General features: G+C 40.0%; 1 protein-coding gene across 2 annotated transcripts; it reads left to right on the top strand.

Moving 5' to 3' along the window:
- Positions 1-10,147: 10,147 nt before the first annotated feature.
- Positions 10,148-27,497, top strand: nfatc4 (nuclear factor of activated T cells 4). Of its 2 annotated transcripts, none has more exons than XM_003447508.5 (13): positions 10,148-10,771; positions 15,162-15,328; positions 17,336-17,848; positions 19,635-19,810; positions 19,924-20,086; positions 20,311-20,411; positions 21,194-21,295; positions 21,544-21,731; positions 22,228-22,368; positions 24,011-24,066; positions 24,165-24,291; positions 24,440-25,162; positions 27,306-27,497. In XM_003447508.5, exons 1-13 carry the CDS (start codon positions 10,579-10,581, stop codon positions 27,374-27,376), a joined length of 2,721 nt encoding a protein of 906 aa, XP_003447556.1. In that variant the 5' UTR covers positions 10,148-10,578; the 3' UTR covers positions 27,377-27,497. The 2 variants fall into 2 exon arrangements, with proteins under 2 accessions (XP_003447556.1, XP_019203991.1); XM_019348446.2 differs by lacking the exon at positions 10,148-10,771 and adding an exon at positions 10,808-11,380.
- The last annotated feature ends 404 nt before the right edge of the window (positions 27,498-27,901 follow it).

The following is a 27,901-nucleotide window of genomic DNA, read 5'->3' on the forward strand; positions in this document are numbered from 1 at the left end:
AGCCTCGCCTCTGTCAGTGCGCCCCAGGGTGGCTGTGGCTACAATGTAGCTTGCCATCACCAGTGTGTGAATGGGTGGGTGACTGGATATGTCAAGCGCTTTGGGGTCCTTAGGGACTAAAGCGCTATACAAATACAGGCCATTTACACTCAAAACCCATACGCATAACAAGCATAAAAAAAGGGACAAAATAAATAAAGTAAAAATAAGATTAAAATAAAAAAATCCAAACTTTATAATGTAGCCTCATTCAGTTCACTTCAGACTCAGGAAGTAAAGTGATGGTGTCCACCAGTAAGAGAAATGATTTCCAGATTTTGTTAAATTTCCTAATAGAACCTTTTAGAGAGAATCTAAGTTTTTCCAACTTTAAGTTAAAGAGTTCATCTCTCACCCAATGATCATGAGTTGGGGGGTGAGGAAGCTTCCACTTCAACAGAATAAGCCTCCCAGCTAGTAAAGTGGTAAAGGCTAGGGCCTGTTTGAGGGGGCCAGATAAGTTCAAGTCGGGAGGAATGCCAAAAATTGCGGAGAGTGGGTTAGGAGGGACAGTCTGGCCATATGCTTGGCTAAGTGTGTTGAATATATCCCTCCAAAATGCACTCAGTTTCGAACAAGACCAAAACATGTGGACATGGTTGGCAGGTGATAGTCCGCATCTGCTACAGGCATCACTAATGGTTGGATAGATTTTAGATAATTTTGCGTTTGTATAATGTAGTTTATAGAACACCTTGCACTGAATCAAAGCATGACGGGCACAAATTGAGGACGAGTGAATCAATTTCAAAGCAGAATCCCACTGCTGTTCTGGGAGGGTTGTCTGTAGCTCTTCCTCCCATCTCAGCTTAGTATGAGAAATGGATTTGGGAACCAAAGTATCTAGTATTTTATACAAGGCTGATATCAGTCTGTTTTGATGAGGGTTCGTCTGCAGGATGATATCCAGATTTGTTTCTGGAGGTCGATTGGGAAAGTGAGGGAACTGCGTTTTTACAAAATCTCTAGCCCGAAGATAACGAAAAAAATTGGAATTAGGCAGGTCGTATTTAGACGATAGGTCAGCAAAGGACAGAAGGGTGTCCTGACTGTACAAGTCCTTAACAATCCTAAGTGCTTTATCTTTCCAACCTCTAAAGGCCGCATCAATGTTTGAAGGTACGAAATTGCAATTTTTTAGTAAAGGTGTTAGCAAAGACTGTCCAAGTAGCCCAAAGTATTTTCTGAACTGTCGCCAAATAGTTACCATTTCCTTAGCTATTGGATTTTCCCCAACAAGGGTTGGAGAGAAAAGGAGTGGTGAGCTGAGCATTGATGATAATGAGTAACAGCTAGATGCAGTTTCTATTTGTACCCAGGCTGGTACAGGGGGGTCGTTGTGAACCCAAAGTGAGAGTTTTTGTATGTTAGCTGCCCAATAGCAGTGTCTAAAATTGGGCAGACCAAGACCACCGTCAGTTTTAGAGGACTGAAGAATAGACTTGCGAACTCTAGCTTGTTTCCCTCCCCATATGAAATGTGACAGAATCTTTTCTAACTTGTTGAAGAATGCTTTAGTAAGAAGAATTGGGACATGTTGAAAAAGATACAAGAATTTGGGGAGGACGCTCATCTTTATCAGGTTAACTCTCCCTGCCACTGACAATGGTAGTGAAGTCCAACGGTCACAATCTTTCCCAACGTTGTCTAGTAGGGATAGAAAATTCTCCCTCATCATTTTAGGTATAGAAGAGGAAATAAAAACCCCCAGATATCTAAATCCAGTTTCTGTCCACTTAAAGGGCACTATTGAGTGGGGAAGAGCTCTGGCCAGGGAGTTGAGGGGTTGCAACTCACTTTTTTGATAATTGAGCTTATATCCTGACAGTGTACCATATTGGTCCAGTATGTTAAAAAGCACTGGGAATGAGTTTAGAGGGTCAGAAATGTACAAGAGCAAATCGTCTGCATAAAGGGAGAGTTTGTGGGTCACACCGAACCTTGTAATGCCTTTAAATCTATCCTCTGAACGCAGCCATATTCAGTGTTGGGAAGGTTACTTTTAAAATGTATTCCATTACAGAATACTGAATACATGCCCCAAAATGTATTCTGTAACGTATTCCGTTACGTTACTCAATGAGAGTAACGTATTCTGAATACTTTGGATTACTTAATATATTATCGTGCTGTTTACAACTATGTGAATGTACTATTGCTGTGATTTATTACTGTTACTGAAGGTCCGCGGCTCCGAAACGTAGTAAAGGGACCTCTGGCTAATACGGTGGGTTCCGTGTCGGGCTGGTAGCCGAAAACTAGCTTTACTTTGTTGTCTGGGTCAACTTTGCTTGCCAGAGACAGGGAGAGGCGTTGAAAGGCTGCTCCAACGGAACTTATTTTTTCCGGAGGAAAAACACGAATACAGTGTACAGTTGAGTCTTAATAGCTTACTTACAGCTGGGCTCCTCAGGCACTCTTCTTGGCTGCAGTGGTTATTATTATATTTACATGCTTCCAGCTCCCGTCTTTGCTCCGTGACAGCTCGGACTTTTCCTTTCTCTCCCTCCCTCGCTCACAGACACATAACGGGTATGGTAGTCCATTCTCGCTGCAGCACGGACTACACTGCCCATCAGGCTACATGCTTTAGAGCTATGCCTGTAGCATTCTGCCTTTTAGCTTAGCACAACAACAACAACAACAAAAGCGCTCTCTCACCCAGGAAACACGCAGAGAGAGAGCGCGTCATCCTGTAACCATGGCAACCGTAACGCTGCCGCCTGGAACAACATTACGTAGCTGTCAAACAAACCCAAACAGTCCTGACCCGCGACAATATGAAACAGGAAAGTACTGCCGTGTAATCCATTTATTTCAACAAAGTAACTGTATTCTGAATACCACCTTTTTAAACGGTAACTGTAACGGAATACAGTTACTCATATTTTGTATTCTGAATACGTAACGGCGGTACATGTATTCCGTTACTCCCCAACACTGGCCATATTGCAAGAGGCTCGATAGCAATGGCGAATAAGAGGGGTGAGAGAGGGCACCCTTGCCTAGTGCCCCTCTCAAGTGGAAAAGGCGAAGACAAGTTGTTGTTAGTACGAATACAGGTGGATGGCGAAGAATATAGTAGCTTAACCCAGAGAATAAAGTCAACCCCCAAGCCAAACCTATCCATCACCTCATAGAGGAAGCTCCACTCGACGCGGTCGAAGGCTTTCTCCGTGTCAAGAGATACCACAACCTCTGGAATTGAACTGCATGATGTGTGGATAATGCCGGCCATGAACCCCATCTGATCAGAGGAGATAATTTGTGGCAGAACACGTTGTAGCCTAAGTGCGAGAATTTTAGAAAGTATTTTAAAATCAATATTTAAAAGGGAAATTGGTCTGTAACTGCTGCACAATAGAGGATCCTTGTCTTTTTTCAAGATTAAACAAATAGTAGCTTCGGACAAATTCTTGGGTAATTGACATTTTGAAAAGGCTACATCTGGGAATTTTTTTCAATACCCTGTGCTAAAACAGAGTCTTCACTCAGTTATTATTTATAAAAAAAAAGCATGCATTCTTTAAGATAACATGTGTGAGGTACCATAATGCATTTCTCTGTTTCCTGAGACACTTTTCACCCTGAGTCAATTGTTATTAAAAGCACTCGAGGCGTATAGATAAAATTCAAAAGCTTGCATTTTAGAGAATAGACATGCGTCAGCAAAACATTCTTGTTTATACAAGTCTCTGTCACTGACAGGAATGCTGCTTTCCATGAAACGGTGAAAGAAAATTGGGAGAAGCCCAACCCAAATGTGAAGCTCACGGACTGAGTGAATGACGCTTTTTTTCCTTTTACTTCCAGGAATTCCAGGTTATGCATGTCTACCTTTAGTGAAGCCATGTTTCTCGTAATTATCTGCACTAAGCTGTTGAAATGGAGAAACCATGCTCAAACACAATCAATCAGATAATCTCAAATGCAACTACTAAACAAACAAACAAACAAAAAATACTCGTTTTACTTTTCAAAAATCATGACCCTGTTGCTCAAAGATTCCACAAACCTTGCTCTCAGCTGTTCAGTTAATGATTTTTCTACACTGCACTTCATCTGACAACCAAAGTAGCTCAACTGAGGGTGGCTACATTAACATCCTGTTACTATATCAATGTTGTCACATTCTGAGCTCTCATCATCATTATCGATGTAACCACTGTGGTGATTCAATCTTTCGTCAAACTCAGATGTCACACAGGTCTCAAGCACCGAGTTTATCCTGCTTGTGCCGGCTTTTTCTGGTCCACTTATTCCCTGAAAAAACTAGTTTGATCCTGCCTGTCTTGGCTTAAAACAGTTACATTTCCTGGTCAAATAAAGCTTTAAAATGTGATTTGTGAGAGTGATTCAATAGATTTTTAACATTTTTTGGATTTTGAAACATGATTTATTTACATTAGCTCAACCTAAATATCAAAAACTGGGTAAATAACATCAAAATAACCTGGACTGGAAATTGGCATTCCATCATTTTGATACAAATTGTCAAAATGATGGGTAAAAGACTTTAAGTGTTCAGGAAGACTAGAAAAGTTCCAGTCCCAAAACTCCAAGAAAGACCAAACAATTCATTATTTGGAAACATGTCAATAATATTTGGAGTGTATATTAATTAAAAGAGGAGGCTCTGATTGTAGCAGTGAAAGGTGGTCTTAAAATAACTGAGAATGGATAAAATGTTTTATAGATATTGAAATGGTAAATATGCTTGAGAGTTCATTTTAAGAGAAAAGTGAGGAAGTGGTTCAGTTTCCCAGCATGCCATTCTTTAAGATGAAATCAGTTCATTCATTATATGTATTTAGTGTATTTAGCGGTTCCCTTACTCAGGTTTGTTTGCACCACTGAATAAAATGAAAAAGAGGGGAAAAAACCTGTTTGAGTGAATCAATCCAAATTTTGATAATAACTTGAGAATTTCAACAGCAAACGCCTTGTAATTTATTTATTTTTCTTTATTTCCGTAGTAGAAACGAGCCTTGATAGCCTCTGCCAGAAAAGCTTTAGCATCAGACATTCATTTCCTGCAGTCTGGTGAGTTTGATGCTCTAGTTTGATATTATTCTACATCAGTTTACAGTGAAAATGTGTTTATGTAAACAAAAATCAGACAGCGGGTGAAATTTTCTCACTTTTCCTTATGTATCATTTCTCTTAGTGTCACAGGTTTAAAATTCAGTCTGATGGTAGGATACTTTGTGTCTTTTAAATGTGTGTGTGTCATGCATTCATTTCAAGAATAAATTAACCCTGGAGAACCCATGGGGTCAAATTTGACCCCATGGTTTCCCTAGAAAACCAATGGGGTCGGCTCTGACCCCATGGGTTCTCCAGGGTTAAGGTAAATCTCAAAAACAGTGGACTTTTATAGCGCAGATGTATTTTAGCAAAATCTCTGTCCATGTTTAAAAGCTTTCAACATGTTTAAACAAGCCATATGTAATAATTCTAAGGAATTTTCACCTCATCTCAACTCTGTCAGTGTTAACGGTAATTTTTTTTCACTCACTCTTATCAGAATTTTCACATTTCCATCATGTGCATAGATGTGGTAACCACCAGCAGCATGATGATTCAGTGTTTCCTCATACCACAACGCACTTACATCTGAAATCATGCAGGGCTCAAGTGTTGAGTTTATCCTGCTTCTGCCGGTTTTTTCTGGTCCACTTATTCCCACTACTTTTAAAAAGCTAGGTTAATACTGCCTGTCATGACCTAGGACATGCTTGCAAAAGAATGTCTAAGGAGTTTAATTTTTAAGATTAAACTCTAAAAGTTGAACTTTTATTTGGGTAAGTAATTCCAACATAAACTTGAGTGGAAGATAGCTCTACAGACCAAAATAAAAACAGATCATTTTGATTTGAATGTAAATGTGTGCAGTGCTTTGAGTGGTCAGTAAAAGTGCCGTCCAAACAATTAATTACTTGGAAATTTGTGTATAATATTTTTAGTTTGTAGTTTTAGTTGAACTAAAAGTGTAAATTAGGAAAAAAGTAAAATGAGGAAGTAATTTAGTTTCCCAGAACCATCTGTCACCCTTCAAGATGAACTCATCCTGTGCTCATACAGTAAACACTTAGTGAAAGATGTGATTGTCCTTTTATTGAAGTTCATTGTCTTGGTGACAGTGGGAAGGGAAAACTCCCTTTTACCAGGAAGAAACCTCCATCAGAGCCAGGCTCAGGGTGGTGCAGTCATCTGCCATGACTGGCTTGGGTGAGGGGAGGAAGACAGGATAAAAGAGATGCTGTGGAAAAGAGCCAGACATAATAACAAATAATGATTAAATACAGAGAGGTCTATAAACACATAGTGACTAGAAATAGTGACTGAAGGAGAACTACTTCCCCCAGCAGCCTACACCTACTGCAGTATAACTAAGGGAGAATTCAGGGTCACCTGATCCAGCCCTAACTATATGCTTTATCAAAAAGGAAAGTTTTAAGCCTAATATTAAAAGTAGAGATAGTGTCTGTCTCCCGAATCCAAACTGGAAGCTGGTTCCACAGAAGAGGGGCCTAAAAGCTGAAGGCTCTGCCTCCCATTCTACTTTTGAATACTCTAGGAACAACAAGTAGGCCCACAGTTTGAAAGCAAAATGCTCTAATGGGCTGATACGGCACTATGAGGTCATTAAGATAAGATGGGGCCTGATTATTCAAGACCTTGTATGTGATTGTATGTGATTGTATGTGATTGTATGCGATGTACGTGATTCTGTGAAAATGTGTCTGCCTGGGACCAGCAGCCCCCTTAAAAGAAAGTATTATATAAAAAAATAAGAAGATTACCGACATTCACTGGATAACTTGATAATAGACTTTAATCTGTGGCACTCTCGCCAACCCTTAGCTCAACCCCAACGTCAGCCAAGCAAACTAGTGAAGACTCAGCCTCCAGTAAACTGGGAGAAATAATTATTTGGGCCTCTGATGAATTTGTAAGTTTCCTTACTTACAACGAAATGAACAAAATGAAATATCAACCATGGTGGTGGAGTGGTTGGGATTGGTTCCTGAGTGGAATGGTTCCTGTGTCGACAGAACACTTTATCAATCTCAGAGATACACTGAGTTATAAAAGCAGCATACAAAAAAAGAGACAGCAAAGCAGCAGAAATGTTGAAGTATAAATGTCAATATAAAAGAACACGAGTAATAATTTGCATGTATTTATTTTGATTTTGTTTCTATTTGATGTATAATAGAAATCATGTTGCCAAAATCATTTTACTGATCATTTTTGGTCAATTTCACTTTGAAAATTCACTTCACTTTGCTTTTTAGGAAAGTTACAGTAAAATTATTCTAGCTTTCACCACACGAGGGCAACACATCCACGGGAATCATTCTCCTCCCATAAACTTGACACTCAGCAGCTCCTCCTGTCTTTTGCACTCATCCATCATACTGCAGTGCTGCTTTAAACAATTTATTAGCCAATCAACTTTACAGTTTCACAGCCCGTTAAATCTTTCCATTTATAGAAGTGTCCTATCTCTGTACTGCTGGAAATGTACAGCACTGCTTACACATAGATTTTTAGGATTCAGTGTTTATAAGGGAGTACTTTTGTCATCTATGCAAAAAAAAAAAAAAATCATTCAGAACGTACACGTGCAGACTGATTAATTACAGTTAATGCTGTAATGCAGTAAAGGAAGCATAAACTCCAAAGGAACTCCGAAATTATGCTTATCCTCTAAGTGACAATATACAATGCACATTTAGTTTTTCTTTTTATATCTTTATTAAAGTCTTAATCTATCTCATAACAGAAAGAAAAATAAAGCTGTTGGAAATAAATACCTGTAAACTCACCTGAAGTGAAAATGATATAGAGGAGGAATGAGAGAGAGCAGACTGAATATATACTTTTTGTTGTTTTCCACACGACAAACAAGAATAAAAGACTTTCCCCACCCCTAACCTCTTTTCTTGGATTATTTACTGCATGAAAAACACAAACCATTGGATTCATTTCAGTGACACTTCTGTGTGAACGCAGTCCTGACAGCTCCGGCACTGGATTGACCCAGATACATGCAAATGCACAATGCAAAGAGATTACTATGTAATAAAAACATGTGGTATTTTCATTGTATTGAAAAGCTAGAGGAAGTAATTATAAAAAGGTGCAAAACTCTGTGTTGTTTTGTGGCCAAATGGGGGTTTCAAAAAGCAGGTTTATCTTACACTGTAAAACCCCCCGTACAACCTTCTCAACAGCAGTTTGTAATTGCATCAGGTGTATCGAGTAAGTAAAGGCATTCCTTTGTATTTAGAAACTCTGTTGCACTCAAGTATAAGCATCTTTTGTCCAACTTGATATATATTTCCCATAAAACCAGTGCTCTGTAGGGACTCTAATAACTGTGGAGGAGCTCAGGGTGGTTTGATGGGTGGACGTGACCCTGAGAGAGTCCAATATTTATTTAAGATGTTAAATAGAATATCTATCACTGTTATCTAGGGTGGTCACAATGTCAAATTGTATCCTTGTCACAAAGGGTCACAACATTTGTTTAAAAAGCAACCTAAAACTAAACTGGATAAACAGCTGATAAAAATATTATAATATGGATTGAAGGTCGTCCTGTTTATCCTGCTATCCTATGCCATTTAGTGCCATGATATTGATGTTTCATTTTTAAATAACATGGTTATCATCAGTACTCAGTTATAATGGCACCACTGTTTCTAATTCTGGGTGCTCCAAACAGGCCATTTGTTTCATTAGGAGGAAATATTTAGCAACAACTAAGCCCTATGCAAGACCTTTTGGAAATACTCGTTTCAACAGCTGGAGCAACTGGCTTCACATACTTCTGCTGTTGGAAAGGTACTGGAGGACTTTAAATATTAATCACACTGTCTGAAGCATGTTTTCACTCGTAGTTTGGACATTTTCTTGTCTCTTAGGAAAACAGGAAACTAAATGGTTGATTAGAAAATTTCAACCATCATGAGGTCACCAATCAAACCTCTATGATTTCTTTTTTTCTTTACCACAGAGAAAACTATTTCCCTGATTATAACCCAGTGGACTCAGTGGGATTTTTTCACCATGGTTGTGTAAAGGTTTATCAAGTCTGAGGCTTGTTAGGGCCTCAGAAATTCTTCTGTCTGCCTTGCTGGTAGCACTTTTTCCTCTCCCCAACCACACTGCAACATCTTGAAATCAGTCCAGCATCCAAGGCCTGCCCACACAACCCCAAGAGGATGACATAGAGAGTGAAACAGGCCCCCAGTTACACACCAGTATAACATACTCCTAATGATTGTGAGAACCAGAGGAGGCCGAGGAAGGAGGACAGAAGAGACAGAGTGGAGGGGAGGGGGCACTGAGAGCTGAACTGAGGCGGAGAGAGCCAGAGAGAGAGTGTTTATTTAAGTTCTTCGTCTCCTGACTCAGACAGAGAGCAGACTACAGAGGATAATGAGAAACAGACCTTTGGTGGAGAGGAAGAGGAGGGAGGCAAGACTCAGGAGAAGGAGGGACAAGGAGGATTCGGTGGGGAGAAGAGGGGAGAAAGAGCTGGGAGGGAAAGAAAAAAATGCAAGAGAAGAAAAGGGGAGGAGTGACAGCCAAAAAAGGGGGGACTGTTGTGTTCATCGCCACAGGAAATAGGCCCTCTTATGTTCACTAACTGACAGTTAACATCACAGCCCTGGTGGCCGTGCAGGCAGCCTATGGCAGGTTTCAGAGATAATGAACTCCTTGCCATGTGTCCTGCTCATGATTAGAATAATAATCACATTGTTTTGGGCTTAACTGTGTGAAAATCTAATTGATGATAAGGATGATGAGGACATGAAGTTGATTTTAAAAGGAAAAACAAAATGAGATGATGCAAATGATGCAAAATGAGACAAGAAAAGAGAAATTTGCATGGGATTGTTATAATAAGTGAATGTTAAGTGAATGGCTTCAAGAGAAACCTCCAGAGTGAGCGAGGAAGGGGGAGAGGAGGGGGGGAGGAGGTTGGGCAGAGGGGATTCATGACTGACAGACATGAGGTCCTATGGGGAATGAGTAACGGACCAACTGGAGCTGGGAAACCCACCCAAAGGCAATTAAGGGTAAAGGACGACAAAAATATTTGATAAACTTTTTTTCCCTCCTCCCAGTCTCTTGAAGAACTAGAAGAAGCTACAGGGATGACGATGGAGCTAGAATGAAAGAGCCGACGGTATTTTGGAAATATGATTCGGAGAAGACTGTAAATTATCCGGAGCGAAAATTCGATTTGGATCTCAAGACATCAAGTCTGGAAAAACTTGCAAACAAGGAGGCAAGAAGCAGAATTTCTCGCGTAGAAACTTTCTGAAGCAAAACTTTCCTACATATCCCAGATGAGGAATATTAGCGCAATGACACGCACTTAGGAGAAGAGTTTGGGGGATAAAGTTTCTTTCTTTTGAATTCTTTTTAAAGGCGCACCAAGGGACGTTAAAATCGCCTGACGCAGGGAGACAAGATTGTATCAGTGTATCTGTATCCTGTCCTTGCTGCCGGAGGGCGATGGGGGCCGCGCCGGGCTCGGGCTGGGAGGAGGGAGAGTTCGAGTTCAAGTTGGTGTTTGAGGAGGATCCGCCGTCGCGGCAGAGCCAGGGTCCATCCCCGGCGCGCACTGCCGAGGCGGAGAGCTCCGCTGCCGGGGAGGAAAGTGAAGGCGCCCTGCTGCAACTGGACTCCTCCAGCAGCAGCAGCCTGGGTTAGAGTCACTTCCTGAATAGCTGAATGTGTTAAAAGCAAAGGGACACACTGGATAAAGGGGGTCTGAGCGGCCTGACGGGGTGGCTTCTATAACGCATGGGAACTTCTGTGCGCGTGCGTGCCGTTGCGTGTCGTTTGATGGGGCTTTCATCTGCATGCCTGTGCTTATGTGATGTGTATGTTTGAACGTGCGTGCGATGCTTGCGTGAGCACGAGTATATTTTTACTGTGTGTTTGTTTTCTGTGTGGTATGCATCTGCGTGAATATCTTTGTGCATTGTGTGCTTGTGCGCTTGTCCATGCGTGCGTGCAGGCCCAGACTCAATGTGTTTCTAATCAGCTGTGCGTGTGAGTAGAGTTAACAGCTGCCATCTGGGAAGGAACCTCAACCTCTGTGTACTGAACATACACACACACACACACACACACACACACACACCTCCCTCCCTTCTTCATCCGAGCTCCACAAATACATACACACACCTCACATCCTCACATCTTCTCACTCATTTGTTTCCCGCCCACACTGGCATACATTTGTATTACCCCACCCAAGGTATGAACATTAACTACAGGAGAAAAAGGAGAGAGCAAGCCTTCACGTAAGGTGTGTTTAAAATTTTTTTTTTTTTTTTTTTTTTTTGATGTTTCAGAGTATGTAGGTTTTATTTATTTGGGTAAAAATCTCCATGGATATACCCATAAAATATGTTAAAGTTGGGCTTTTCAAATCGAAGCATTGCAGAAGTTAAGTATGAATCCAATATCTGTCAAGGTAAACAAATTGCAAATTTAGCTGCAAGAAGATTGTTGTGGTGGTAAAAGTTTGTTCACCAATGTGCCATGAGTTGAATAATTTAATTGTCAGAGACTTTTAAAAAATCCATTATTGCAGAAATACTTTAGGTGAATCAGTCTGTTATGCTGCTCCAGATCTGTTTTGTGGCCTCTTGTTTTTACCCTGAACCTCATGCCAGAAACCATCTAATTTAAGATCGAAGTTTGTTAAAGAGCTGAACTCTCGCATTGAGATTCTCTGAAGTATATTAGATCTGTTAGACTGGCATCTCCAAAAGAAACTGATCCAATGATAATTTAAATTATGGGGTTATTTTAAGATTAAGAAGAGAACATGAAGAGATAAATTCCCCATTAAATTGATGGAGGCAAAAAAAGACAACAGTTTAAGCTTAAGAAGAAATCAATCAATCAATTCCATTTCGTTTGAACCCTCTGAGGCTTAAGTCATCGTAGGTAATGCTCCTAACTCCAGTACTTTATTTCAGAGAAAGGGGAAAAAATTACTGTATATGCCATATATTTACAAGGGAGCAGACTGCAGTATTATGCCATTTTTGCTTTTCTCTTCCCTCGATGTCTCATGACCCCTCTCATGTACTTTTCCACCACTTGTGAGGCCCCACAGACCCCCAGGTTGAGGTAAACATTGCTTTTTTGAGGTTCAGTTCAGGACATGGAAACAAACATGAAAGTATATTAGATCAGTGAGTCTTTTTTTTTTCCTGTTCGATAAGTGTTAGTTAAATTCTCGTGGCTCATAAACTCCTGCTGGTCTACACATAAACCTCTAAATCACTGATTCATGTGAAAAATCCACCAGCAGAAAAGTTGCCTCAGCACTGCAGCTTTAATCACTTGGAAATATTTTTGTTGCCAGGAAACATTTGAAGAGATTTTTTTTTCACCCAGCGTCTTAATTTGTTGGCAGTTGCTGTTGTGTGTCCGCATTGCCCAAAAATTACCCGCATGGCCCGCCGCCACTACGGAGCGGCAGTGATCAGTCGGAGCCTCGTTCATTAGAGAGTAACTACTGTTTGACTCCATGTGAAGCCAGACCACACCACACTGGGAAAATGTTGTGGCAAGGGATGTGGCCTTAAGGAGTCAGTTTGGTGGCTTATGGGCAAAATCCAAAGGAGTCATGTTGAGATTATACAATGAAAAAAGTCTCTATATAAATGTCAAGATCAGCAGTGGAGTTGGGTGTGTGGTTCCTCATGCTGTGAAATGAATCAGTGGGCCAAAAGTAAACTTCATGATTTGGTTAGAATTCCCATTTCACCCTTTATTGCGCAATTTGTAACTATAATACATGGAAAAATGTACGAAATAGTTCAAAAGTAGAGCTGAAAGTGTTGGAGGGGATTTGATAAATTGTTGCCATACGACAGAGCGATTATGGATAAAACCAAATCCCACTTTAAGGCAAGATTATCACAGTCTTTTTGGCCCACATTTAGATTCATCTGGACATCTACATTGATGTTTTTGAACTGAATGTGGAAGCTGGCAGCATTTACCATTCCAAGTTTGGTTCCCTGTTTCCTGTTGCCTTTATTAACAAAAGAATAAAGACTAAGACTAAAAAATAGCATGAAGAATTTTAAAATGAAAACCAACTGTTGTCCAAGTCACAAAGAAAACATGGCTGATACCAAACTCATGTCTGCCTTTTAAATATGAAGCCATAGCTGGCTGCCAATTAGCCTAGCTAGCATAAAGATTTAAAAACAGCTTCAGAAATAATAATACGTTGATTTTTATGCTTCTGACTAGCTATTTCCTGTCTTTGTGCTATAAAATTAAGCTAGTTGTCTCCAAATAGTGTACCAAGAAATACTAGGGTGCAGTGAGACACAGCGTAGATATGCCTTGGGATTCACCTCAGTCAATGGTCATGTTATGGTGGTGCAGCGGTTTGAGTGTCCCGAGTGATCCCCGGGGCTATGTTGTTGGGAGCTTTTCCCCCAGGTTGGGTCTCCCAAGGCAAATTGGTCTGTGACTGAAACTTGGCTCATTCCAAAAAAAAGCTCTGAATGTGAAACATTGGGCAGCATTTTTTTTGTGGACTGTGTAAAACTGTCTGATAAGGTCCCAGACAAACTATATCATTGGATAAAACAGCAATCCTTAGAGTGTTGTGATTGGTTCTTCCATATAGAGTCGAAGTCCAGTCAGACAGAGCTAGAAATATTGATTAGGTTGTGGCAATAGAGAAAGCATATGCATGCATCTTTTTTAAATACATTAACATTTTACTGGCAACTCTCAGCCGCACAAAGTTCACCTACATACACAAACTACTTTTCTTTTTAAATATAAGCAACACATTTAAGGCATATACATTTGTCTACATGTAAATTCTGTCTCATTAATTTCATGGACTTTTACATGTCTATATTATGACATTTGTCACCTTCCTAACCCCAGTGTCTGCATTATAACCCTGTGATGTGACGAGTTCAGAGTCTGGCTCAGGTTGCTCAGTACCACAAGAGACAGATGTTAGAGGTGTACTCGTGGAGTATGTGTTCGAATTGCTTGCTTTTCTTTTGGTTGAGATTTAAGAGGGACATCCAGCAAACAGCGAGGTTCCCAACTCCAAGTTTCATTTTTTTAAGCAAGGAAATGTATGCTGTGATGCTAGTGGAGCTTTTTACTAAGAACACAAATACCGCTGTAATGCTATGTTCCTTCGGGCGATGTAATCAGAAGAAATTTTAAATGACAGATGTATTAGAGGCTTCCAAATACCACTATTTGCCTCAAGATTTTGGCTGGCTATCAAGTACACCTTGTACACAAAATGTTTTAAAATCAATCAACAATGTTAAGCAGCTGTTTGCCTCAGATTTTCTAAAAATGTCAAAAGATATTTAATCTTCTGTCAGTGCAGCCAGTTGTTTCTTATCTATTTGCTAGGCTAAGTTCTTAAACCGTTTGCAGCAGTTTTGCATTTTCCCGAAAATTACTCCTATTTCCTAATTTATATTAAAAGTGACAAAAATGCTGCATTTGCTTTTAAGACATTACTGCGGTAAAATTCCAGCGTGTGCATTGTCCATATGGTAGCAATTACAGTAAAATGAAGGGAAACTGATGTGTAAAGCATGATAGAAGCACACTGATGATAAAAAATGAATCTTTACTCACCACAAATTGTGTTTACAATATTTTGATTGCCATCTAATGAGTCTCTCTCACGCCAGAGGTACAAGAGCAGGACAGTTGCAGAGCTAGCTATTATTGTGTGGTTATGAAAAAAGATTAATAGTAGGCCACATAACCTCCCAAACCCACAACATATGATATATATATGTATATATATGTATATATATATACATATATATTAAAAGGCACATTTGAGCAAGGGGATGAAAAGCAGATGAATAATTATTTATTGTCATGTGGATGAAAAGGTGACAGAACAAAGTGCTGTTCTTTGGCAGCATGTGATTATAGTCAGTTTAAGCAAGCAGGCAACTTGCCAACAGGAAAGAGCATTGTAAAGATTTTTTAATTCATATAATTTGTGGGTGTGCCCTTCATGTGTCCGGACATTCATCCGAACCTTTATTTATTTTCAGTTACAGACAACCACCTGGCTGCCTCTCACACAGGTCACTCAATCGACATCCCCAGCCCGCCACCCGCGTCCAGTCAGCGGGCAGGGATGCATTCCCCACCTCCACGAAGGGATCACTTCAATAAGTTCAGCGGCACCTATGAGAGCCTGCCGGCACGCTCTGTACAGGTGAGACAGCCCATGTGCAAGTATTTCATATAATCTGCAGTTTCAACCTCAACTGAACAAATGACCTTAGAAAGAATCAGCTACAGTAGCTGCAGCAGCCGGCTGATTGGTTGACCTGAAGTTTGTTCCAAGAACATATTCAGCTTCTGTAGACGTGCCAACGATTGCATGTAAGTCAGACAAGGAAGAAGGAGGGTTCCTCAGCAGCTTTTTCTTGGGTCCATTTTCCAATCAGATTAAGGGGTTTTCCTTACTTGCAGAGTTTTTCTGTATCCAAACCAAGGGCCGAAAGACTGAGAGTATAGAAGTTTTTTGAGGCAAAGAAAACAGACTTTTTGGAAAAGAAGCTCTGAACTGCAAATTTAGAAAGTGAAACAGATTTTAAATACTCACAAATTTAGTGTTTTTACTCATGCAGTTCAGGAAACATTATGCAAGCAGTGGACGTACTGCTTTTCATTTAGACAGTTGTTTCGATTCATCTCAGCACAGCCTGAAAATCAACTCACAGTGACTTGAAAACTGTTTGAGACTGACAAACAATAGCATGAACCAATACATGGTTTGATTTTTTACATATATTATTATTGGTAGGCAAGTTGTTTCTTTATTATGCATTCAGCTACTTCTTAACTATGACTTGAGCATTTTGCGGGGCAGCTGCTGAAATATGTTGTAATACTGTCTCAGAATATAACAAGGTGAGCGTACATATACAGTTTTCACTGAATTCTGTGGTTTACTGGGTAAAAAAGATTGGTCTTTTGTGCCTGAAGGACCCAAAATGTTGGACTGCAGACAACACAAGGTAAATGAAAAATACTATTTGATTAGGTTGAAAATCCATTACAAAAGTTGAAAATTCCACTGCTGCACAGCACATGGGGGAATAAACACAGAGAGGAAAACAGACTATCAAAATAAAACAGGATGTAACTACACAGGGAATCACATGACAAAGAAGAAGAGTCGACAGCAAGAGGGTACTGGAGAAGCAAGAAAAAAGTCCTCAAAACATAAAAAAAATTGCACAAATAAAACACAAAACCCAAACCGGAATATATTAACTTAAACTCTAAATTATAAAAACCACAGGACGTGTCAAACAAGAGGTTTTAAACACAGCCAGAAACCCAGCCTGCTTTCTCCTACAGTCCTGGAGTAATGTTGAAAAAGTCTGAGGGCAGCTAAATTTCACTGTGGCAGATATATATATATAAAGTTTCAAATTAAACTAAAGAGGCATTCAGGGAGCACATACTTAAAAGGGGCCAGTGCCAAGAAAAGGATCCAAATCCACACATTAAAAAAAGTTTCTTTTCTCATAGTTTATCTCACCACCATGTTTAATGAAATTCTTAGTACATACAAACAAAAGGTAGTGATCACTGGCTCAGTGCTCTCTAAACAGAGAAGGGAATAAATAATGGCTGTTTGCCTTGAAGTTAACAGATGTCCCCTTTAACTACTTTGTGGAGACCACAAGAACTTTTTATACATTATTATTATTATTATTAACTCCACCAAGAGGTTATGTTTTTGGTAGCATTTACATGTCATTCTTTCTCTCGGTAACACAGTTGCTCGAACAGTTTTGAATGAGTTCTGATAAAACTTGGCAAAGGTGTAGAGTGGGGTCAGGTTAACAATCCATTAAAATTTGACTTGCATCCACCAAGGTCTTCAAGGTCAACTTCATTATTTATTAATTGAAAATTGTCAAAAAGCCGTATAACTTATAAACTATGATTCTTACAATGTTTGTAGAAAGTAACATAGAGAATCTTAAAATACCATGTCACATTTGACCTTTGACCTCTCCTTAAAGGTCAGTAGATTGATCTTAAGGTCAAAGTAATAACAATGGTATTTGAGCTTTTTAAAATTACTCTTTTTACTGCCATTGTTTGTATTGACGACATATAGGCATAGAGATTTGAATTGTTAATTAGATATATATTTTTGTGTGTGACAAAGTTAGTGACGAGCCTCTTATCTTTTCTCCAGGTTTCTGAATCTCGTGTGGTCGAGTGCCCCAGCATCCAGATAACCACCATTTCGCCTGAAGATGACCCAACACCCACTATTTCCAGTTACTGGGACATGGGCAACAGCGGCGGGTGGGACAGAGAGCGCCTTTACCTGCCTCTACTGGATCCTTTTAGCTATCGTGACAGATGCCCCAGCTCCCTCAGCCCCAGCCCCGCCTCTAGCCCCTCCTCTCGAGGCTGGCTCAGTCCCGCTTCCAGCTGCGACTCTCTGCTGGTGGAGGAGGAGGAGTTGAACGAAGGCAGCATCAATTTTGGGCACTCGTCATCCTCAAGGCCCACCTCACCTAGTGGGAAGAAGCGTAGAAACTCCCCGCTGGCGTCTCCATGTACATCGCGCAGAGGCAGTTACTCAGAGGAACTGCAGGGGTGCAACCTGGAGGGTGGAGAGTCCACCCCTCAGTCTCAAGGTCCTCCCAGCAGCTGTGAGCTCAGCATTCCTCAGAAAACCAGGAAGACATCATTGGAGCAGGTAAAGTGCTGTGTACGATCTAATACCTTTATTTTGGTGCCACCCCCCCAGACCTGGAGCAGGCATCTCAGAGCAGGAGTATAAAATTTCTGCGTACTGTTAGACCTCAAGCTGTCATGCCTGTCTAGTTTTTTGCTTTTTAAATTAAAACAGAAATTACAAGAGAGGGTTTAATCTAACTGACAAACCAAGGACACTGCACAGTCACACAGTAAAAAACTTGTGAAACTCAAGGTAGCCATGCCATAATGAAAGTCCAGCTTCATGATTTATTTGAGTCTATATGTGACCATCATATATCAAATGAACACCAAGCTGTACTGAAGAAGACTTGAAACCAGTGATCAGCCCAATAAACCTATCAGGAAAATGTTCAGTGAGGTAGAACATTGAGTGAAAACTTGATTGATTTCCTCATTGACTTCTATGCAATGACACTCACAATGAGAGGAGTCGCCCCCTGCTGGCCATCACAAAGAATGCAGGACCTTTATTTCATAGCCATCTATACAGTGTAAGCTTATATTATGTAACTTTTATTATGCTTCTGTCTAGCATCTGCACTAAATGTGCATTTTAGCAAATACAAAAACTGAGGCAGTTTTAGTCTGAAAACAGTTTTCAAGAAAGCTAAAAGCTGTGACTTTTTTTATGATACAGACATCTACGTTTTAATTCCTGATTGGAGGTTTTAATTCTCAAAGATTAAGCTCATTTCAGTTATGTTTTGAGATTTCATTGTTATTGTATGGATAGTCCTTTCCCAATGCCATAGCTTCCTCTGGTGATGGATAATGCTATGTTGCTGTAGTTTACTGTGCAAAAACTCCCAGTCTGTGTGTTCTGGTGCTGTGGCTGCTTTATACTTGTATTATTACTGAACCCTGATGTATCCATCAGAGTGTAAGAGTGTGTGTGTGTTTGTGTGCTTAGAAACCATGTAAAGGCATGGAATGTGTGTATGGCTGGGTGAAAAAAGCTCTCTGAATGCTCAGTTAGAACAGAAAAGTGCTCTATCTATATCTAAGTATCAGTCCATTTACTTTCAGCAATAGTTCCACATGATTGCCGGTCCAAACAGTTTTGCCATTACTATACTTCCCCTGTAATTTTTTTTAGAGATAAGCAGGCCCCTCTGTGTAGCGGGCCTGCCTATAATCCATGTGCTTGGACATTATTGCGTAAATGTTGCTAATATTGCATTAGTGTATTAGTGTAGATACCTCCAAAAGCTGACCATGCGGTAATTTTCAGGCTGTATTGGCATGTTTTCTTACTCCTTTATTTTGTGATCTGTTCCTTAGTTGTGTTGACTTTGCTTTAGAGTGCATTAGGATTCCCTTACACAGAAATAAGGAAAACAACATTTACTTCTTTCTCTGAATCTATAAAACAGTGGTTTTTGGATAATCAAACACGTTGTCATGATTTTGAATAGTGTCAAAGACAGTCTTTGATTCTGGTGTGTGAGGATTTTTAACATTTGATTTTTAATATGTTATATGGACATGTGTTTATTTTACATATGTTTCTGTCTTTTAGCCATCCTCACATGCCTCTGTATGTGTGGTTTTGTTGGTTAATTTAATATGTTATCAATCTGCCAGGGACTACAGATGAAAATTAGCCCGTGAGGCTAAATCTGGCATATTCTCATGATGAATTGTTTAAATAAACATAAACATAAACATGCAGAGGAGACTGAAGTATAAAATAAAGATAATAGAAATAGAAAAGCAAAAACAAATCTGTGGAGAACTAAAGAGGTGAGATTTTTGTGTTGTAGTTATCTCCCAGGGAGGTGGACCAGGAGCAGGCTCTGGGCCACAGCTCTCCCTGCCCACTGCCAGAGACCCAGCAGACCAGGAGAGAGCCCCCATCTGTGGGCATGGACTACCTCTCTGTTCCCCCTCCTCTGGCCTGGGGCAGAACGCGAGCCAGCGCCCACAGCCCTCTATTCAGGCAAGGACAACATCACTTTTCAACATTTCAATCCTGTAAATTTACTTGCTTCTCTCCAGGTGGTTCTTTCTATTCTTACTACATCTAAAATTCTCACATCTGATTTATTTCAGGTCTAATGCCCTGCCGCCACTTGATTGGCCTCTGCCATCCCAGTTTGACCAGTATGAGCTGCGTATTGAGGTCCAGCCTCGGCCACACCACAGAGCCCACTACGAGACGGAGGGCAGCAGAGGAGCCGTCAAAGCTGCACCGACTGGACATCCTGTTGTCAAGGTGAAAACGAAACCCGCAGAGTCACGTCAGAGTTTTAGTGATTTCTCAGATTTTTTTCACCTTTAACTCTTTTATATGATATCAGATCTAATTTAAGGTTAAAATGTCTTTGATCATGTTCACACGACACTGGAACAAATTCTTTGGCCACACGATCGCGGCTCACTGCTGCAGGCCTCATCGCAGTTTGATTTCACACTGCGTCTCTCTCTCTATCTTCACAGCTGTGTGGTTACACAGAGAGGAAGCCGCTCTCTCTTCAGGTTTTCGTTGGAACAGCTGATGACCGATCAATTAGACCACATCCTTTCTATCAGATACACAGGTACTGAGCTGCAGTATTTTTCTATTTAAAAACTTTTTCTTCATGCCATAATGTTCAAGGAACACAAAATTCAGGGAACCCATTACGTGACTGCCGTAGCTTTAACCATTGTGCAATAAACCACCAGCTGGTTCTCATGTTGGTCCAGAAAATGTGTTACAACAATTGTTCTTAGTCCCTTCCCATAATCCAGAGAATATATTTTTGATTATGACATCCTATATCGAGCCAAGGAGAAGCACAGAACTGAAGCAAGAGAGCACCAAACACTGTTAGAGCAATAAACACAAATTGCTGCCCCCGCGACCGGATAAACAGAAGAAGATCGATGAATAGATGGATGGATGGAGAATTTAATATTATATGAGAGATTTATTTATCATTCAGAAGGGAATGTAGACAACTCTGCACACCTTAAACTGTCACCCAATACTAAAAATATCAAAGTAGGTCTACGAGGTCAAGTTGGATGAATATTTTTTAGTGGTCAGTGAAATTTTCCAGCCATTGTATATTACAATGTTTTTTTTAAGTTAATAACACAAGTACAAGACTTTAACTAATGCTCATTATTTTTTTAAGTCATTAGAAAAAAAGTGAGGCTGATATTAGTGATTAATGCACTCATGTGTTCACAGAACTTGAAGTGACATGAAAAGGAGTATAAATCCTCACATTTCGGAAGCAATTTCACAGTTTTTCATTCATAAATAACTTGTGTTCTGCTGGGATTTCACTTTATTTTTCTCAGCTGGTAAATTCAAATGTATGTTCCCCTTCAGAGTGACTGGAAAGATGGTGGGCACTGCCAGTCACGAGAGCGTCCAGGTGGGGACCAAACTGCTGGACATCCCCCTCAGCCCCGAGAACAACATGACTGCTCTGTAAGTCAGAAAGATGCCGTCACTGTGTCCTGCTCATGTGTATAGAAAAAGGATTTTTTTAACACATATGCTGGAGTTGCTTATTATATATGCTCAGATGGGCTGCTCATGTTTGATTCCTGTGTCATACTTTGTAACTGGTCCACTTTAAGTTTTAAATAGCTCTTTCCCTAAAGTTTCAGTTTCAATGTTGAGTGAAGCTTTTGCTACTCAAATTTATGTCATGAGACAAATCTTGTGTTTCTCAGCATCGACTGTGCCGGGATTTTGAAACTGAGGAACTCAGACATTGAGCTGAGGAAAGGAGAAACAGATGTTGGAAGGAAAAACACACGTGTTCGTTTGGTGTTTCGTACCCACCTCCCTATAGTGCCCCCTTCAGCACCCCCTGGACGGGTGTTGGCTCTGCAGGTTGCCTCTCTGCCCATCGAATGCTGTGAGTGGCTGCTTTATGGAGAATTCATATTATGATACAGAATCCTGTTATAAAGGAGTCACATTTGAAACATGCAGTGTCACTTGGATTTGTCAAAGGTGGAGATTTTCTATAATTCTGCACACACTGATTACAAGCACTTTGCTTTATAAACATTATTTTCTTTTATTTTGTTTTTCACTTACAGATCTTATTCGATTGATTCGATTTTATTCTACTTTATAATGTCATGTCTTTTTAACTAACTTTATCCTGTTTTACTTCTGCTCCACTACTCAAGCTCTTAACTTCACTGATTACTCTTTGCTGCTTTTTTACATTTTATTTTACTTTATATTTTATGGATGGATTGATGTTTTATTGCATTTTGCTCTGTTTTATTAATGGCTTGTCTGTCATCTGTGGAGCACTCTGAGATGCACTAACCTTGATGAAAGGCAGTGTATGAATAAAGTGTGATGACTACATATGCATTTACCGTTTCTCTCCACCACAGCCCAGCGTTCGGCCCAGGAGCTGCCTGTCATCGAGTCGGTCAGCCTCACTTCCTGCTCTGTGGAAGGAGGGGAGGAGCTGCTGCTGAGCGGCACAAACTTCCTGCCAGTCTCCAGAGTCCTTTTCATGGAGAGAGGGACAGGTAAGCGTCCAGAGGAGCCTCAGCGCATTTTAATTTACAGAACTGGCAGTAAAAGTTGTTTGGGAATACAATAAGACAGGAAATAGATTTAAATCAGTTTTTAATATTAGGGAAATGATACCTCAGTCCATTAGATTTAGGTTAAAATAATGCTGCAGGAATTCACAGTTAGAACTTCTCAGCAGTTTTGGATGATTTTCACCAGATTTTACAATTCTCTAACTGTTAACTTCTCCAACTACTTAAACATGCATGGGAGAGTTAACAGACCCACTAAACATATACAGAAGGACAATCAGGGGACGCATACGCAGCTGGGGAAAACAAGACAGATAATCAAGGCAAGAGAGGAAGTAAAATTAAATGCAAGGCACCAAAGACAAGGAACTAACAAAATAAAACAGGAAGTGAGAATCATAACTAGATGGAACAAACACTGAGGGAACAAATTGAAACTGAGTCAAGAACTGAGCACTCCAAAATGTTCAAAAAGCATAAATATCAATAAACCAAAATAAAAATACCAAACAGCCTAAAACAGTTCAAAAACCACATTAAGTTAAAATACACACAAAAAATGATAATTTTCACTATTTCATAGGGAATAGTCCTCTCCTGTCAAATCATAAAAACTGTTAAAATGCACATTTCCAGGTTCCCACACATAGTTGAAAAGCATGCCAAATTTCAAATGCAAAGCTCTAAGGCTTTGATGCAGTGCTTGTGCAACTAGGTCTAATAAACATAGAAGATGATGTGGGACAATATTTTTATTACAAAAAACAATAGCCCCCTTTAAATGGTTGTTTTCACATATTTGTAGTTCATTATATGCTGATAATTTTCACATTCAGGTCTGTGTAATCCAGGTATTAGAAACTTATCTCACATGTCTGTCATAATGTGGGAGAACGTGGACTCAGATAGAGACTCAAGAGTTAAAAAAAATCAACAAACAAATCTTTCTTCAAGCTGAACATCAAAATTCAACCCAGAAGACACACAAAGAAAAACAACAGAGTATGAAAAGTATATAAAACATACATAACAGTACATAGTAATGTCAAACTACTTCTAGATTAAATGCTGACATATTAGTTCAGATTATATGATGATTATTTGATTAAATGATGAGTTCAGTTGGTAACAAGTGTCCATGTCATTTTGGAACACTGGAAGGACTCCCACACTCCAACGCTTAAAATGTGGAAAGAAGGAATGATTGGGAACGTTGCTTGCGAAAAGATGTTGGGAAAGTTACATCATGTGACGGAAGCTTCAGTGGAACGATGGGGCAATTTTTGCACCTACATGTTGACGTGACTTGGACATTTGAGCTTAATGCAACAGATGTTAAAACCTCACTGTTTTTGTTTTGTTTTGTTTTTTGTTTGTTTGTTTGTTTTTGTTTTTTGTTTGTTTGCCTCTTGCTTTTGGGTGTTGCATTTTTGTATTTGTTGTTATGAAATGCAAAATCTAAGAAATACTTGAATTATAAAAAAAAAATGATGAGTTCAGAACTAGAAGGGGGACACTAGAAGTCTAACAGACATTTTAAATTAAGCTTAATTCAGATGCTGCACTTTTGTAATTCACTTGTGTTCATTATGTCAAACCTTGCTCTTGTGCTCTTTTGCATTAGATGGTAAATTACAGTGGGAGGAGGAGGCTCATGTTGACCGTGACAACAGCAATGAGGTAAATTTGTTAAAATTCAGCAGACACGTCCAACACAACTGGAGATGCTCTGATAAATGATCTGTAATCCCCCTGTATGTTGTCTTTATGCCCTCCAGTGTCTGTTATGTGTGAGGGTCCCAGCCTACAGTGACCTTTCCGTCAGTCGGCCTGTGTCGGTCAATCTTTATGTTTCTAATGGGAAAAGGAAAAGGAGCAGCACTCACTGCTTCAAGTATTTACCCAGTGAGTATCTAATCCCACGAATAATTTCGAAATAAAGAGATTTCTAGTTTGAAATCCAATATAAATACAACACTGATATGTGTCAGCTGGACATGCTTTACATAAACATCAGTTATGCATGACAGTCATTCTCGATTTCTTCCCTCAGTTATGTTCAAAGAGGATGATCCCCTGCTCTCTCGACCCCCAATGCTGCCTCTGGATGGCGGAAACATGTGTCCTGCAGGGGGTCCACCCAGGATAGACAGAGGCTTCCATGTGAGAGGGGACCAGATGTCTGAGGAGCGAAACCTGAGCTTCCACCTACCCCCCTACCCCTCCACCTATTCCTCTCCGTGCCCACCCATAAACTACAATGAGGAGTACTGCTCTAAACCTGATGCAGCGGTGGACGAGCCCGGCGGGACCAGGCCAGCCCTATCCGAACGTCACCCCAGTTTTGAGAACCTAGAGCTGGGCTTCACCGAGCTCCTTCCCCCTCTGTACCCCCGTGGTCCGCAGCCTCCCTCACCCTCACCTTCCCCATGGCTGGACTCACCCTACTTGTCCTCTTCACCCTCTCCTTCCCACTCATCCTCTCTCAGCCCTTTCCCAGCGGGAAGTCCTATCTCAACCTCCCCTCTGCCTCCCATCCCCAACTCCCCTTACCCACAGTACTCTGCTTATGCTCAGGAGGTGTGTCCCTCCCCTCCTACCAACCCAAACCCCTATCAGGATATCTGCCCAGCATCCTACTCCCACTATGAGGGCTGGGACCCCCAGGGAAGGGTGCTGGATACAGGAAATGGGGGAGAGAGGGATGCCAAAATCCAGGAGTGTCCATTGGAGTTTACCAGCTCTGCCTCTATGCACCACATTACCTTTGAAGAAGGTGAGACATAGTTTTTTTCAAAAAATGTGATATTTGATAAAACTGATTTCATAAAAGTGAAATACGTGGCCACAAACACAGATACAGAAATGTTGCAGGAAGAAGTACAAAGAATTTTTAATATTCTGGATAGAAGAATGAATGGTATCCACTGAATGGACAGTGCATTTGGGCTGCCACTCTCTATGTATTTGGGGCGTTTTTTGTTTTGTTTTTTGGCCAGAAGTGACCAGATTTGGAAGAGAAGGTGGAGTCCTAAGATACCTGGTAATATTACCAAACTTGACATACATATGTGCTACTTATCGATAAGAAACATAAAAATAAAAAACAGGAATTTCAGTCAGAAAAACTAGAGCACAAGGTTCTTGGACAGCTGTACCACACAAACAGCACAACAATACTTAGCAGCCTTTCTAGTATCTAAATGTACAGGTTATAAAATAAATCTAACCCAGGTGTAGAAACTTTTTTTTTGAAAGGCCAAACTTTTCACAACAAAGAATTTGTTGTACCAGACTGTAAACATGATTTTAATGCCGTAAAGCTGGCCATTTTAAAGTGGATATCAGAGGAAGTTGACTCGCTTTTGCAGCCAGTCTCAAGTGGCCACCAGAGGAACTGCAGTTTTTAGCACTTCAGTGTTGTCCTTGTTTTTCAGCCCTGGAGGTTTTTCGCTGTGACTATGATTTTTAAAGGCACCTTTTAAAACAAGTTTATTAAATCGTGTTTATTAATGCTGAAATATTTTTCTACTCACTGGTGCATTGTCTTGGGGTTGGAGTTGATTTACAAACTGTGCTTTCTTAAGTGTTTGGGAGACAGAAAATATGGGGTGAGAACGTGATATGACATGTAACACAGGCTCTCTGATGGCCAGGATAGATTGTGATCATGTGGTATTTGGTGTAAAGATTTGGCTACCAGGCTGATTCACAATCTTTATTTACATTACCTGCAGGGTCAGTCACAGTTTCACAGCATCGTCAAAAAGAAAAGAATGGTAAATGGCCTGTATTTGTATAGCGCTTTTGCTAGTCCTCCCTAGGGACCCCAAAGCGCTTTACACATCCAGTCATCCACCCATTCACACACACATTCACACACTGGTGGAGGCAAGCTACAGTTGTAGCCACAGCTGCCCTGGGGCAGACTGACAGAAGCGAGGCTGCCATATCGCGCTAAAAAGAGCTGTATTTTTGTCAAAATTTGAATAATCTGAATTTATGCTCTTCAAGTTTGCCACTTAATTTGGCCCCAAAAACTGTCTTTTTGATGAGAAAGTGAAACCTTGTTGAAGGTAAATTGTTAGCTTGAGAAACAAAGTGGTTAATTCCAACCTACCTCTTGATTAAAAAAAAAACAACAAAAAAAACTTGAAAGACTAGTTTTCAAACAGGTAACTGATTATTTGTACAGTTTCAGTTTGTTCTAAAAGCTCCCTCAAAAGTCTCTTTCCTGGTTCTGCTAGAAGCTTCTTGCTGTTAAAAGGGAGTTTTTCCTTCCCACCATTACAAAGTGCTTGCTTGATTGTGTGGCTTTTCCCCAATACTGTAGGGTTTTACTATTATTGATAAGTGATTTAACTGCATGGAGTTATTGATGGTGACTTGACTGGATTGAATTGATAATTGTACAAACTGTTTCCATGAACTTATAAGTTTTGATACATCAAAAATAATTTTTTTTTTCTTCTTTCTGGTAACTTGAACATAAAAAACAATTAGCTCAATTGTCTTTAAACTAACTAGCAAACTATGTTTTGTTTTGTTTTGTTTTTTAATCAAATAGCATACAAGTTGACAGATATCAGTCAGTGTAATGTTTGTTAGCATCTTGTGGTTGCTGGTGTTTGTAGATGTTTCAGTCTTCACTGCTTAATTTCCATTACACATTTTTTAAAAAGAAACAAAACGTTAACCTTGGTGGTTAGGATAAGGACTAGATTTTATTTTTACTGAAGCAAGAAGATGTGGTGTGCAGTTTTTGTGGTGTGCAGGATGTTAAAATATGATTAAAATAAAGCCAATGAATTCTGAAAATATACATACCATTGAAACTGACAGTACAGTATAGGTTAGTATTGTATTTTGCAGCAGCAAACTGCATCCAATGAATTTGTGATTTTCTTCTCCTTCCACAGTATCAGAGTTCATCGGGGAGGACATCCAGTCTTACCAGCCAGGCTCACAGATGGACAACCAGCCAAACTGAGCTGAGAGGGCCCCCGTTTGATATTCAGCCTCATTTTAAATTCCTTATGCACTCGGTATTAAGATGTGTCGCTGCAGTTACATGTAATATTGAAAGGGGATTACCAGGACACTGTTGTAATTATGACCACAGGTAACTGTTTTATAAAGGGAAACTAATATTTGTAACATGTTTTCAAAATAAATTATATATAAAAAACTGCTTGAGTTTGGTATGTCTGCAAAACAAAACATAGTAGACCATAATCTTTTTTCAGGGGTCGTCTTCATTGATGTTTTTCTTTTCGTCCTGAACTGGGCTTAATCCACAACTGGGAAACCAGCTGCTAATCTTTCTCAGTATATATCGGCTGGTGTGGGGGTGATATTTGACCTCTTGAAAGGATGATAAGGCAGGGACTTTTAAAACAGTTTGAAAGGTTCGTAAGAGATATAGTTTGTTAGAATACCTTAAAGTAGAGCAGGTTTGTTTCAGAATGGTGAAACATGGAGGAGTTGGTGGGTGACTCAGCAGAAGGATGCCTCA

This window comes from Oreochromis niloticus, linkage group LG18, assembly GCF_001858045.2.
Source record: "Oreochromis niloticus isolate F11D_XX linkage group LG18, O_niloticus_UMD_NMBU, whole genome shotgun sequence".
Taxonomy (NCBI): Eukaryota; Metazoa; Chordata; class Actinopteri; order Cichliformes; family Cichlidae; genus Oreochromis; species Oreochromis niloticus.